General features: G+C 52.3%; 1 protein-coding gene across 1 annotated transcript; it reads right to left on the bottom strand.

Annotated features, from left to right (window-relative positions):
• Positions 1-9,745: 9,745 nt before the first annotated feature.
• Positions 9,746-12,653, bottom strand: FAM43B (family with sequence similarity 43 member B). Its single transcript, XM_032779534.2, has 2 exons — positions 12,372-12,653; positions 9,746-11,132 (listed from the first exon to the last, which is right to left on the bottom strand). Exon 2 carries the CDS (start codon positions 11,123-11,125, stop codon positions 10,145-10,147), a length of 981 nt encoding a protein of 326 aa, XP_032635425.1. The 5' UTR covers positions 11,126-11,132; positions 12,372-12,653; the 3' UTR covers positions 9,746-10,144.
• Between the last annotated feature and the right edge of the window lie 941 nt (positions 12,654-13,594).

The following is a 13,594-nucleotide window of genomic DNA, read 5'->3' as shown; positions in this document are numbered from 1 at the left end:
AAGGGAGCTCAGGAGGTCATCTAATCCAACCCCCTGCTCAAAGCAGGACCAATCCCCAACTAAATCATCCCAACCAGGGCTTTGTCAAGCTGAGCCTTAGAAAAACCTCTAAGGAAGGAGATTCCACCACCTCCCTAGGTAACCCCTTCCAGTGCTTCACCAATGTGTGGCTTGATTTTCTGAAGCACTAGGCACAGCTCCTGTGGAAGGAGTCTGAAGTCAATAGGAGTTGTAGATGCTCAGCAACTTTGAAAATCAAGCCACTTACTCAGGTGTCCATATGTGGATTTAGGCACACAAGTTTGAAACGCATGGCCTGAATGCGTTATTGGGGAGGAGGTCACCCTCACTTAAGACAGAAGAATTTCACTTTGGAGATCTATTTATCTATAACTATATATGTAATTATACTTGAAGCTTGAGAGCTTGTCTCTTTCACCGAGAGAAGCTGGTCCAATAAAAGATATAACCTCACCTACCTTGTCTATGTAATTATACCACAGTTACCATACCGGCACCTCTTCTTTGTTCCCGTCAGTGCTGCATGTGTGGTTGATAGAAGACGTTTCAGGGGCTCATCAAGAAGAAAATTTGTCCCATTAAATGTAATATTTCCAAGGCTGATTAAGTTATTTTCTGTGTTGCTTTCTTTCTGTCCACTAGATGGTGAGATGCTCACATTGACAGCAAAAGCAGAATCTGGCTTTAACTTTGAAAAAGCTAGTGGTGGAAAGGATGGGATGTGTTTTCTAGGATGGGATGGCTTCACTGCATTCAATATTTAATGTTTAGCGGAATGGCCAATCCTAGGAGGGAAGTGTGGGAGGTCGGAGATACTTCCAAAAGGCTCGTGGCCTTTGCTTTCCACTAGAAGGAACTTGCACCAGTCGCTATTATATCAAAAGGGACCAGGTCATGGGGTGTTGTTTCCCATTTTTCTTCAGATGATTTTACAAAACAAATTAATTAAAAAATAGAAACCCATTCTGAAAATTTCTTCTGCTGAGCAGCAGCAGAGAATGATGGTGCTAATTAATCTTTTATTCAGTGCTCTGAAGCTAAAAAGTATGGTACAGGAGCAAAAACTATGTCTACACTACAGAGCCTATGCCAGCATAGGCCCCTAGTGTAGACACAGCATATGCCAACAGAAGGAGTTTTTCTACTGGTGTAGGAATACCATCTTCCTGAACCATGGTAACTATGCCAATAAAAGCCCTCATAGCTATACCAGTATATGTTTTAAGTGTAGATCATGTCTAATTAATGTTAGAAGCAATGAACCTAGCCAGTTTCTCTAATTCCTTCAAATAGGAAATGAGGCCGGGACAGATTCCTTGCGATATGCATATCGATAATATTCAGTTCTTTGCTAATGAGCTTATTATAGTGCACCCATCACCGTAGTATCTGAGCTAATGAGATACTCCTGTAATCAGCTATGGTACCACTGAGCTGCTTGGATCTCCATAGGGAATATACGTGTAGTGTAATTGGCCGCTAGATGTCATCAAGCACTTCAGCTGCATTCTCAGAGAGAGCAAGTCCCAGTGCAAAGGTTCCTGTTGGCTCAACCTGTCACTGTAGGAGGACTACCCGTGATGTTTCCACTGCTGACAATACAAGTTGCCTATGGAGCATTTTTTATGAGTCAATCTCAAAGGAGGGAAAGCCACAGTTAGCCCTTTTAATTAAGAGAGGGGAAATGAGGTATAGAGAGACAAAGGGATAGATTTTTAAAGGTATTTAGGTACCTAAAGATGCAGATAGATTTCCTAGTCAATTTTCAAAAGCCCCTTAAGCAGGTTAGGTGCCTAAATCTCATAGGCATCTATCGGCACCTTTACATGCCTAAACACCTTTACAAATTTGGCCCTTAGTGACTTATCCAGGGTCTCATAGCAAGTGAGTCACAAAGCTGGCCCAAAATCCTAAGTTCCCGTCCCATGCCCTGTCCACTACCACGCAACAATTTGTATGCAATACTGACCTCCCCACCCTTCATTCTCCTCTCCCATCATCTTCAACAGGGCTGCTTGGACTGAAGGTTGCAACTGGGTTTGATAGGTTTCTCCCAGAATTACACACCCCACGTCCAACTCCCAGACAAGATAGGAAGCACAGAAGAAAGTGATCTAAATGTGGAAAGAGGGCACACATTTTTAACAGTGAGGGTCATTAGCCACTGGAATAATTGAGCCAGAGCTTTTATGTCACTTTCAATCCAGAGTGGATGTCCTTTAAAAGAGAGATGCTCTAGTTCAACCACAAGTTACCAGGCTCAGTGCAGCTGAATTACTAGTTGGAAACTATGGCCTGTGTTACACAGGAGGTCCGACTAGATGGCCACAGTGGTCCCTTTTGGCCTTAAACTTTATACATCTAGATGCATTTGCCAGTGCTCAGCCTGTTTCCAGGTGAATAGATGTCCACACAACAACACTCAAAACAAACAGCACTAACTCATTGGAGGAGCCAAGAACTGAATGGGTCTTAGACACTTAGGCCTGATCTGCACTTAAAAGTTAGGTTGACACAGCTATGGCACTCCGGGATTTGAAAAATGTATACCCCGGAGCACTGTAGTTAAGCTAACCTAGCCTCCAGTGTAGAAGAGGCTAGGTATATGGAAGAATATACCTAGCCTTTAGTAGACCTATCTGCCACCTCTCGGGGAGATGGATTACCAATGTCCATGGAAAAACCCCTTCCATCACCATAGAAGGCATTTACACTGTGGCAGTAAAGCTGCATAGTGGTGTGCCACTGTAGCGCCCATAAGGCAGGCTTGTGCTGAGCTGCCTTTCTACCCTAGCAGTAGTCGTCCCTCCAGATCAGTACTGGAGCAGCGTCGGAAACCGTGCAGTGCCACTGACCAGGCTCTGATCTGATTTGTGGGAGCCTGGTACTGCCACCAGTGCAACAGCTGTTCGCCACCTCACCTGCTTTAGATTGGAAGAGAAGAAAGAGGAAGCTTACTGAGAATGGAAAAGGAAAGAACACCCCAGTTCCTGCCCTATGTTACCAAATACCTAGTTCACTTTAATTTACCAATAGTGCTGCAGTATCCATCCAGTGACTGCATCATTTACACACCTTCTGTAGGGAGCATGTCTGCAAATCCTTGAGCAGGGCATGGTAGAGATTCTTCCCTTTACTTCTCATGGTGGTAACTGTACTGTGCTTCAGGGAGCTAATCATTTCAATTCCCCTTTGGTTATGGACAACAGACATCCAGGGGCACAGTCCAGAGGTGTCTGGATCCCTGTGGCAGGAGGAGGCAGGACCTCAGGTATAGAGCCATCTATCTCTTTCCATCCGGGAGCTGCAGCTTTAATGAGAAATGAGTGTTACACTTTAGAGAAAACTCCACAATGATACACTGGGGGGATAGGAAAAGCAAGGGGAAGCAGGGCGAGTGGGAAGAGAAAGAAAGGAAAGATGGAGGAGAAAGGCAGAAGAGAAGGTTTATGGGAGCCTAAACTGTGCTGAATCCATTGGTCTAAATGCCCTTCTGAGCTCAGGAAAGGATCTGTTGGTGGATGAAGCCCTGTGCTGTCAGGTGTCCGCACTGACTATAAAAACAAGGGCATCGCTCTGATACACCTCACGAGCTCCCTATATACCACCATCCCATCCCTCTCTAGTTCACAGATTCCCTGCAATTCCACCTCTTGCTCAGGGGTTCTGTGTGCACGCCATTCCTCCTTTTCCCCACGTTCCAGGACCCGCCATTCTCCCCCATGCCAGAGGCTCTGTGTGCACCCCCTCTCTGGCCATCACCTCTCCATTGCCTCCTTCCTCCCCCCACTCATTTCTGTCTGTCTGGGAGAGAAGTCATTTATTACAGGGGTTCTCAAACTAGGGGTTGGGACCCCTCAGGGGGTCATGAGGTTATTATGTGGGGGGTCGAAAGCACTCAGCCTCCACCCCAAACCCCACTTTGCCTGTAGCATTTATAATGGTGTTAAATATATTTAAAAGTGTTTTTAATTTATAAGGGGGGTTGCACTCAGAGGCTTGCTATGTGAAAGGGGTCACCAGTACAAAAGTTTGAGAACTCCTGATTTAGGGTATCACTGTGTTTAAACTGTATTGAGACAATTGTGGGTGTTGTGCTGAAAGGTGTTCATGGCTGCCATCAATCAGTTCTTTGATATGTAGGCAATTACAGATCTGGTTAAAGCACCTGGCCCTGCTAACCAGATATAAGAGGCCCTGTGTGTCTTCCATGGCCAATGATACCTAGAACATTCACTAACATTTTGAAATAAATCAAATGTGGTGTTGAGAGACAGATAGACAGACAGACAGAAATGCCACTGAGTTGTGTGTGAGACCTCACTCTGCTTGGCCAATAGGATCAACATCACAGCTTACGGAGAGATGAGAATGGCCACTCATCAACCTTTTTTCTCTCCGATCCCTCTGGAGACAGGCACCAGTGTCCCTGGGTGAGCTCATTCTGTAGCCAGAAGGCACAAAGAGCATGAGCTGACACAAACTGCACATATCGCTGCCAGCTGGAGAGAGATCAGCATGAACAAAGTTACTCTCTCATCCTGGGGACCCGTGGCTCATGCCAGCAACGGCCCCACAGCTGAGCCAAGGGCTGAGCCAAGGGCTGCCACAAAACAAGCCACACTTGGATTTTCACTCAAATCAAGCATATTCTTGTTGTGACAGCACCAGGACCTTCTTCCACTGTACTAAACCGTGGGGAGCAGCCAGCCTGAGAGGTGCTGCACTCCATCCACTTGCGCTCCCTCTGGCCCACTCAGAAACCACTGGGGTCAACGCTCTCTAGCGTGGGATCCCCCAAGCGCACCTTTAACCCTTTCACTGCTCCTCCTTCATCTCATTGGCCATTATCTGTGAAGATCACATTTGTGCTAACAGAAATGCCAATAAATCAGTAATGAATGGAATGCCAAGAGCACTCAGCAGATGCATTCTGCCCAGCTGTACCTGGTCCTGGACCGTACGGCTGTTCTCTGCCTGCAGGATTCATTTGGTCTGAACCTCAAGTTAACATCTCCTAGATAGATACCTCCAGCAGGACAGCAGCCCCTAACACCACAATGGTATGTGAGTGCAAAATCAGCCCAGACAGAAAAGTGGCACTTCATTAGTCACCAGCCCCACCTCTTAAAACAGCCAGGTGGCCCTTGCAGGTCTCCTATCTGAGTTCTGGTCTAGCCTAACTGTGATTAGCTTATAAGATGTGTTAAGATCACACCCCACGACCACATCTCTGACAGGTCAAAACAGTTGAAGTTCTATGGCACATGAGATTCTTCTAAGCTCTCCAGGGACAAGCAGCAATCTAATGGGAGTGCTGAGTCCACAAGGGAGAATGTTCTCAAGCAACGTATCCTGGAGTTCTCTTTTGCCTCTGGTTGCTTCTCTTCCTTCAGGGATGTGTTCCCGTCTGACTGATGCTGGCTGTGGCTGCTGCACTGACTTGCCTCTAGCTGATTAAATCTCTAGGAGGTGAGAGCTGGAGTGTGATTTCTAAGCCACGTGCAGTGATCAGGGCTGCTTTAGCCCTAGCAACGTTTCCGCTTTTAAAGGAATCTTAACCTTAGGATGCTGGGGATGAGTCTGCAAATTCATCTGTAAGTTCATGCAGCTGCTGGACCCAGCCATGATCCCCCCTTCCACACCTCCTGGCAACAAACTGCCAAATCCTTCCTGTAATGAGGTTCTTGATCAGTGGTTCTCAAACTTGGGCCGCTGCTTGTTCAGGGAAAGCCCCTGGCGGGCCGGGCTGATTTGTTTATCTGCTGCGTCTACAGGTTTGGCCAACTGCAGCTCCCACTGGCCACGGTTTGCCACTCCAGGCCAATGGGAGCTACGGGAAGCGGTGTGGGCTGAGGGATGTGCTGGCCGCCCTTCCTGCAGCCCCCATTGGCTTAGAGCAGCGAACTGTGGCCAGTGGGAGCTGCAATCATCCGAACATGTGGATGCGGCAGGTAAACAAACCGGCCTGGCCTGCCAGAGGCTTTCCCTGAACAAGCAGCGGCCCAAGTTTGAGAACCACTGGTCTTGATCTTCTACACAGCTGCCGTAACCCTATTTCTAAAATCCTGGCCATCCACCGAGGTTCCCAGCTGCCAGAGGGATCACTTATCCAGAGAGGTGCCCTGACTCTGCACCAGCTGTCTAACCTGCCACCAAATGCCCCTCCTCAAGGCAAGACCACACTTCCCTTCCAAATCCAGAGCCTCCTAGCCCCCTGTTGGGTGGCCTGACCCTCTTCCCAGCCACCAGAATCCTCCTTCTACCTGCGCCCACTGCCCCCAAGACATGCACCCCCTGGCCAGGTGTCACCCACCTGGAAATCAGGACGTATTCTAAAGGGTTAAGATTCCTTTTGCTAGACACAAACATGTGATGAGATAATGGCCTTAGGAGTCTCCACCAAGGAAAGGGTTAAAAGTTAAACATGTACCTTCCATGTTCTTGTTGTGTCTAGTTGGGAGATAAACACCTTCCACCTCTGGTCAGGCCAGGTCCACACACAGGGCCAGTCAGCCAGCTGAGAATGCTTCTCCTCTCTGTGAGAGGAGGGGTCTTAAAGAAACAAGGTAGGTGAAGTAATATCTCTTACTGGACCACCTTCTGTTGACGAGAGAGACAAGCTTTGGAGCCACGCAGAGCTCTTTGTCAGGTCTGGGGAGGTACGCCGAGTGTCACAGCTTAGCAAGGTAGAATAGATTGTTCAGCCTAAGGAGTTAGCACATATTCTAAGGGATGCTCAGAGCACCTTTCCCAGACCTCAAGAAGAGCTCTGGGTAGCTCAAAAGCGCATCTCTGACACCAACAGAGGTTGGTCCAATAAAAGATACAACCTCCCCCACCTTGTCTTTCTAATATCATGGGACCCACCCACAACTGCGACAGTAGGGTCTGTAAGTGTTCAGTTGGGTGGGGGTGGGAACTATGGTACTTTCATACTGAGATCCAGGTTCAAGGTACCAGCCACACAGACCTGGAGATTTTTCAAGGATTCTGCCTTCAGTTACTTTCCATCCTCTCCTCCCCTGCCTCAGCCTGGTCCCAATGCTGAGAATACAGGGGAGCTGTCTGGCCCTGTCTGGCAGCAAGACAGGCCTCTTGGTTGCTGCTTGGAATGGGCCGCCATATTCCCCCCCCCCACACCTGCCCCCTGCATCCAACTCCCCAAGAATACAGCCCTCACCATCCCAGTATGTTTATATCAGCTGGAGAGATCAGCTGGCCAATAAACCAGTTCCCAATACCAATGGGCCAGGATAAAAATGGGACGAGGGGCTGCTTTGTTAACTGGTGCATTAGCCCCTCTCTCCAAGTTCTTAGGATGCTACTACACCTCGGGCTGGACTTTGGCCACACATCCATTTTGTAAGCTCTTTGGGGCAGCAATGGGTCTTTTTCTGTGTATTCAACAGCAGAGGGCAAGTCATCAGCACTAGAGGAATAATAATGTCCCCCAGTCCTCGCCCCTGCTTTAGGGATGTGCGCCTGAATCTAATGTCTGATTCTCAGCCCCATCACTCAGCACAAAGCAAATAAGCTTTTAATAAAACCCACATGCCTCAAAGGCAGAAGAATAAAGGGAAAGAAGAAAACAATTTTCTTAGCTTAAATGGGACCAGTCCCTTCCTGGTGGAAGCTCCTCGCAGGGGGTGGAGTTATGCCACGGAGGCATTTGGCCTCTTGATTTTAAAAATGCTGGTTGCCATGGCCACTGGAAGCGGCTGTTTATTTGACATCATTTCTAGAACTTCTGTTGCCGTCGGGAGGGAGTGTGGATTTTTAAAAGTATGTCGCGAGTTTTCTTCGGTTTTGTTTTTTCAGGAGCTGTTTGTTCCTCCCAAGAGCAGAGATAAATGCTGTAGGAGTGTGGGGATGGCGGCCCTGGGGAAGATGAAAGGGAATAATGCAGCTGTCTCCTCACAAAACTACTTACCCCAGCCCCCTTTCTCCTCCTCCTGCAATACACTCTGGGATGTTCCTTCATGTTAGAGCACAGAATCATGCTGGAGTTTCTCTCTTTTCTGATAATTGGTTGCTAGGGACTGAACTCCAGAGAGCACCACACAAAAAGGGTGAGATGCTTTCATGTCTACACCTACTCAGCATACAGCACACAGAGAAATATAGGGCTCTGTTGTCAAACAAGTGCCTGAATGGGACAACCACATCTCACATTTGGTCACTGAAATTGGAACTTAGAGGAGGTATTTATGCACTTGTAGGTAACTTACTGGTGGTACATGCTAATTTGAACGTTAGCATGTGGGCTTGGGCAACCTGCTACAGCTCCCCAGTTTGAAGCCAAACGTATATCTGTATTTCTACATCTACCCACGGCAGACACATGAAATGCACATGCATGCAAAGTGTGAGTCCACATTTGGAAAAGATACATGCATAGGCACAGACCGAGAGACACAATCACACAGATTCATATGCATGTGCACACAAATAATCAAACACAAACCCCTTTTAGCAAACATATCTTCACCCACGTACACACCCACACAAACATCATCTCCACCACAACAGAGCAGTAAAATCCCACATTTATAATCAGGGCTTGGTACACAATCTAGTCAAATGGCCTTCCTAGTCCAAAACCTAGACTGGACCCCATAAAGGGAGAGGTGCCAGCATCTCCATGAAGACCACTAGGAACGTTGAATGGCAGCGAAATGGTTACAAAAGATAAAGCACAGTAATCATATTGCAGAAAATGCAGAGGATCTTTATTACAATTACCACATTATATGTGTATGTGTGTGTACGCATGCACGCGCACACGCCGTTGGGCTTTGCATTGTGAACATACAAAGGAGACGTGCAGCTGTCCATCTTCTTCTGGGGTTAAAACACCCCATGTTCTGTGTCAGAACAAAGCCTCTCTCTCTCTGTGATGCTCTGCATCTCATCCCCAGAGTCAGACACATGTGGGCCAGATCTGTCCGTGATGTAACCCCACTGAAACCAAAGCATGATGAAAATGACTCCTGGGTGTTCTAGAGCCCATCTCCTTAAGACACAACTAGGCACCCCCAGGACCAAATTTTCCAAACTTGGGTGCCAAATTGTAGACAGCTAAACCCATCTTTAGCTACCTAACTCAAAGAGGGCTGATTTTCAGAGGCACTGAACTTCTGCAAATCCCATCAAAGACAACAGGTGCTCAGCACCTCTGGAAATAAGGATGCTTATTTAGGTAGCTAAATATGAATGTAGACACTTATATTTAGCCATGTAACTGTGGCCTGATTTGCAGAGCTCTGGAGCACCCACACAACCCCTTCTGGAGAGTGATGGGAGCCCAGCACTTTTGAAAATCAGCCCTATCCTGCTGTACATCCCATCCCCGGCCACATCCCCTCCCCAGTGTCAGACACATACAGGCACCTGTCCTATGTGACATGTACAAAACTGTACAGAAAAATTGCAGGTTGTAATAGAAGTGAAATCTAAGGGCATCTCTCTGTACATAGATGGCTTTTTTTTAAAATATATAAAATGTTAGTTTAGATCAAGTAGTAAAAGTCACTTCAGCTAGACTCTGATGAAATGGAAATATCATCACCCACCCCTAGTTTGTGTGTGTCTCCCTCTCTTTCCTTGAAACCACTGGAAGTACAAAATACACAAGACTTGCTCCCTGCCCAATCTGCGGAACCCTTCACCCTTCCAGAACTTGCGGGCATGTCTCAATTTAGTAAGGGCCTATGTATGGCTCTAATGCCAGTCAGTCTTTCTCTGAGCAGTTAGCAAGTGTCTGTGTGTGTGTAGGGGTGGGGAGGTGCGTGGAGGAGATGGAGATATGCACCAACCCCTCTGGATCATTTCAGTGTCTGCTCAGAAGAAGAACAGGTGCAAGGGCCACATCAGAGTTGGCGCCTGTACTGGGATAGCAGTGGAGGAGTGTTAACTGCAGGCTGTGTCGGTCAGTCTATCTGTGTGTGAGCCCTGACAGCCAGCAGGGCCTGATGGCTGTTGTCTGCCTCTCCTCAGGCTGCAAAGGCAGCAGCCAGGGAGACGTGGGCAGGGGGCCTTTCCAGACTCCTCCTGCCCCTCCTCACCCCAGTCAGGCGGACCCTTCCGAGAAGGCAGCTGGGCGATCTCTAACCTCCTGGCTTCAGCAGCAGGGCCTCTCTCGGGCGGGCTGCCAGGGCGGCGGGCTCTGGAGGCTCCAGCCCCTCATCTCCCGGGCTAAAGTCAGCACCTCGGCCCGCTCCCGGCGCTGGGGGCCCGCAGCGGGCCGGTCGCAGCCGGTGGCCAGGCTGAGGCTGGCGGCGGGCGCGTTGTTGCGGGAGGCGCCCAGGTTCTCCTCCTCCTCCTCCTCCTCCAGGATGGAGCTGAGCCGGCGGGCGCCACGGCCCCGGTCGGCGGGGGGCCGGTAGGGGCCCTGCCCGTTGAGCAGCTTGCGGATGGGCAGCAGCGGGACGATGGAGTCGCCCAGGCGCTGGCGCTGGAGGCGCCGGGCGTCCTTCTGCCGCTGCAGGCGCTTGAAGTCGCTGAAGGCGGCGCTGGCCGTTTGGTGGAGCAGGTGCGCCAGGGCCCGCGCCGTCCCGGCCTTGGGGAGCAGCGCGGCGTGGCAGCGCAGCACCACGGCCTTGTGCTTCACCTGGTGCCGGTAGACCCAGGCGAAGAGCTTGGGGCGCCGGGCGTCGGCCGCGCAGTAGGTGATGCGGCGCAGCAGGTAGACGTGGCCCGGGCGCCGCCCGCCGCCGCCCCGCTTCTCGCAGGGGGCCATGCGGATGCCGTGCGCCCCCAGCGTCAGCTTGACCCTGGTGCCGCTGGCCCCGCCGCCGCTCTTGGCCCAGATCTTGCCCACCGCCTCGTCCGTGCAGCCCTCGCCCTTGGCCTGCAGAGTGACCGCGTTGCCCAGGTACCAGGCCGTGTAGGTGGGGTCCTCCTGGTTCAGCTCCACCTTGTGCCGCCGGCTGCGGAAGACGCTGCCCAGCCGCTCCAGCGGGCACTCGGGCAGCAGGTCCGGGCAGGAGCGCACGAAGCTGGAGAGCAGCGAGGCGTAGCTTAGCCCCGGGCCCAGGCTCTTGGCTTTGCCCTGGCGATCCTCTTCCACCAGCACGAACTTGTTCCTGCGCCAGGGCAGCATCGCGGCTCTGCAAGGGGGAAAGCGGGGGGTAAGAGGCTGGAGGGGCAGCGGGATCCGGTTCCTGTGCGGCAATCGCTGCCTGCCCCGGGCTCGGGGAAGGGGCTTTCCTCTGAGCGCACCGGGAGGCGCCCCGACCCCGCTGCTCCTCGCTGAGCCACTGTTCCGCATACCCGCGCCGGGAGGTGCCCCGGTCCCTACCCCACTGCCCCGCCAGGAGATGCCCCGGTCCCTACCCCACTGCCCTGCCGGGAATGGCCCCGGTACTTACCCCACTGCCTCGGCAGGAATGGCCCCGGTCCCTACCCCACTGCCCCGCCGGGAGGTGCCCCGGTCCCTACCCCACTGCCCCGCCGGGAGTTGCCCCGGTCCCTACCCCACTGCCCCGCCGGGAGGTGCCCCGGTCCCTACCCCACTGCCCCGCCGGGAGATGCCCCGGTCCCTACCCCACTGCCCTGCCGGGAGGTGCCCCGGTCCCTACCCCACTGCCCTGCCGGGAATGGCCCCGGTACTTACCCCACTGCCTCGCCGGGAATGGCCCCGGTCCCTACCCCACTGCCCCGCCGGGAGGTGCCCCGGTCCCTACCCCACTGCCCCGCCGGGAGGTGCCCCGGTCCCTACCCCACTGCCCCGCCGGGAATGGCCCCGGTCCCTACCCCACTGCCCCGCCGGGAGATGCCCCGGTCCCAATCCCACCGCTTCGCCTGGAGATGTCGCGGTCCCTACCCCACTGCCCCGCCTGGAGATGTCCCGACCCCTACCTCATTGCACCGCCTGGAGATGCCCGGTACCTACCCCACCGCTCCGACAGGAGATGCCCCGGTCCCTACCCCACCGCTCCGCCTGGAGATACCCCGATCCCTATCCCATCGTTCCGCCTGGAGATGTCCCGGTCCCTATCCCACTGCCCCGCCGGGAATACCCCACTGCCCTGCCTGGAGATGTCCTGGTCCCTACCTCATTGCACCGCCTGGAATGGCCCCGATCCCTACCCCACTGCCCCGATTGGAGATGTCCCGATCCCTACCCCACCGCTCCGCATGGAATGGCCCCAGTCCCTATCCCACTGCCCCGCCTGGAGGTGCCTCTACCCCATTGCAGTGCCTGGAATTGGCACGGTCTCTACCCCACTGCAGATTGCTGGGGGTGCCCCTCCCTCTGGCCTGCCCTCTGCAAATGGATGGAGCTGCCCCACCCCGCCCCCCGCTCTGCTGCAGCTGGGCGGGTGCCCCTGTCCCGCTGTCCCTACCTCACTGCAGCTGGAGGAAGATGCGCCGATCCCGATCGCTCTGCCCCGCAGCGGGCTCTGGCTCCCGGTCCCGCGGCTTCTTCTGCTGTGACAGCACTGAGGAGAGGATGCGGGGATTCATCCCCTAACTGCGTGTGCTGCTCCCCCTCCCGGCCTGCTCCATCATGCAGCCACACACGCACACAGCAGCCCAGAGCTTTCACATAGACAAACACACACACCAGCCCAGAGCATTCTCTGTCTCTCTCACATACACACACAGCAGCCCAGAGCTCGCTCACACACACACAGAGCAGCTCAGAGCTCACTCACACACACATATATACACACAAACATACACACACAGAGATCAGTCCAGAGCTCACACACACACAGTGGCTCAGAGCTTGCTCACACACACACACACAGAGCAGCTCAGAGCTCACTCACACACACATACACACACACATCAGCCCAGAGCCCCCCTCACATACACACACACAAAATGGCTCAGAGCTCACTCTCTCTCTCACACACACACACACATCAGCCCAGAGCCCCCTTCACACACACACACACACACACATACAGAGCAACTCAGAGCTCACTCACACACATACACACACACAAACACACACATCAGCCCAGAGCCCCCCTCACATACACACACACACACAGTGGCTCAGAGCTCACTCACACATACATACACACACACACACACAGATCAGCCCAGAGCTCGCTTTCTCTTTCACACACACACACCAGCTCAGAGCTCACCCACAGGGAGACCCCACTTTTCTCACAGCCTCACCTGGACCATTCCTGCAATGCCCATAACCCACCGTGCTGCCTCCCAAGCAGACACCTGCCTGGCTCTTGGCTACACATTGCTTTGGCCATGGTTATGTGATGGGGTGAGGTATGTTCCCAGCACTCACAAATCCGAGCACTCACAAAAGCAGAGAGATGCCAAGGGCCTTTGCCATAGCAACCTTAGCTCAGGCATGTGGTGTCCAAGTACTAGAGAGCCCACAGTTCCTCTGTCGGGGGAGAGAAACCAGTGCTGTGGTCCACTCAAAGCAAAAGAACCTAGAATTAGCCCACAGTGGGGAAACAAATATTTACCCTGCCAACTACACTTGGGGTCAGTGCTGTGGGATTCTTATACCAGCTTCCTAGTGTTGGTTTCAAAGATGCTGGAGGCAAATATTTCCTGGGTGCTTAAAGAAGGCAATTGCATCAAT

Source organism: Chelonoidis abingdonii, chromosome 23 (assembly GCF_003597395.2).
Source record: "Chelonoidis abingdonii isolate Lonesome George chromosome 23, CheloAbing_2.0, whole genome shotgun sequence".
Lineage (NCBI taxonomy): Eukaryota > Metazoa > Chordata > Testudines > Testudinidae > Chelonoidis > Chelonoidis abingdonii.
The sequence above is the reverse complement of the archived record's forward strand: the minus strand, read 5'-3'. Positions and strand labels throughout refer to the sequence as shown.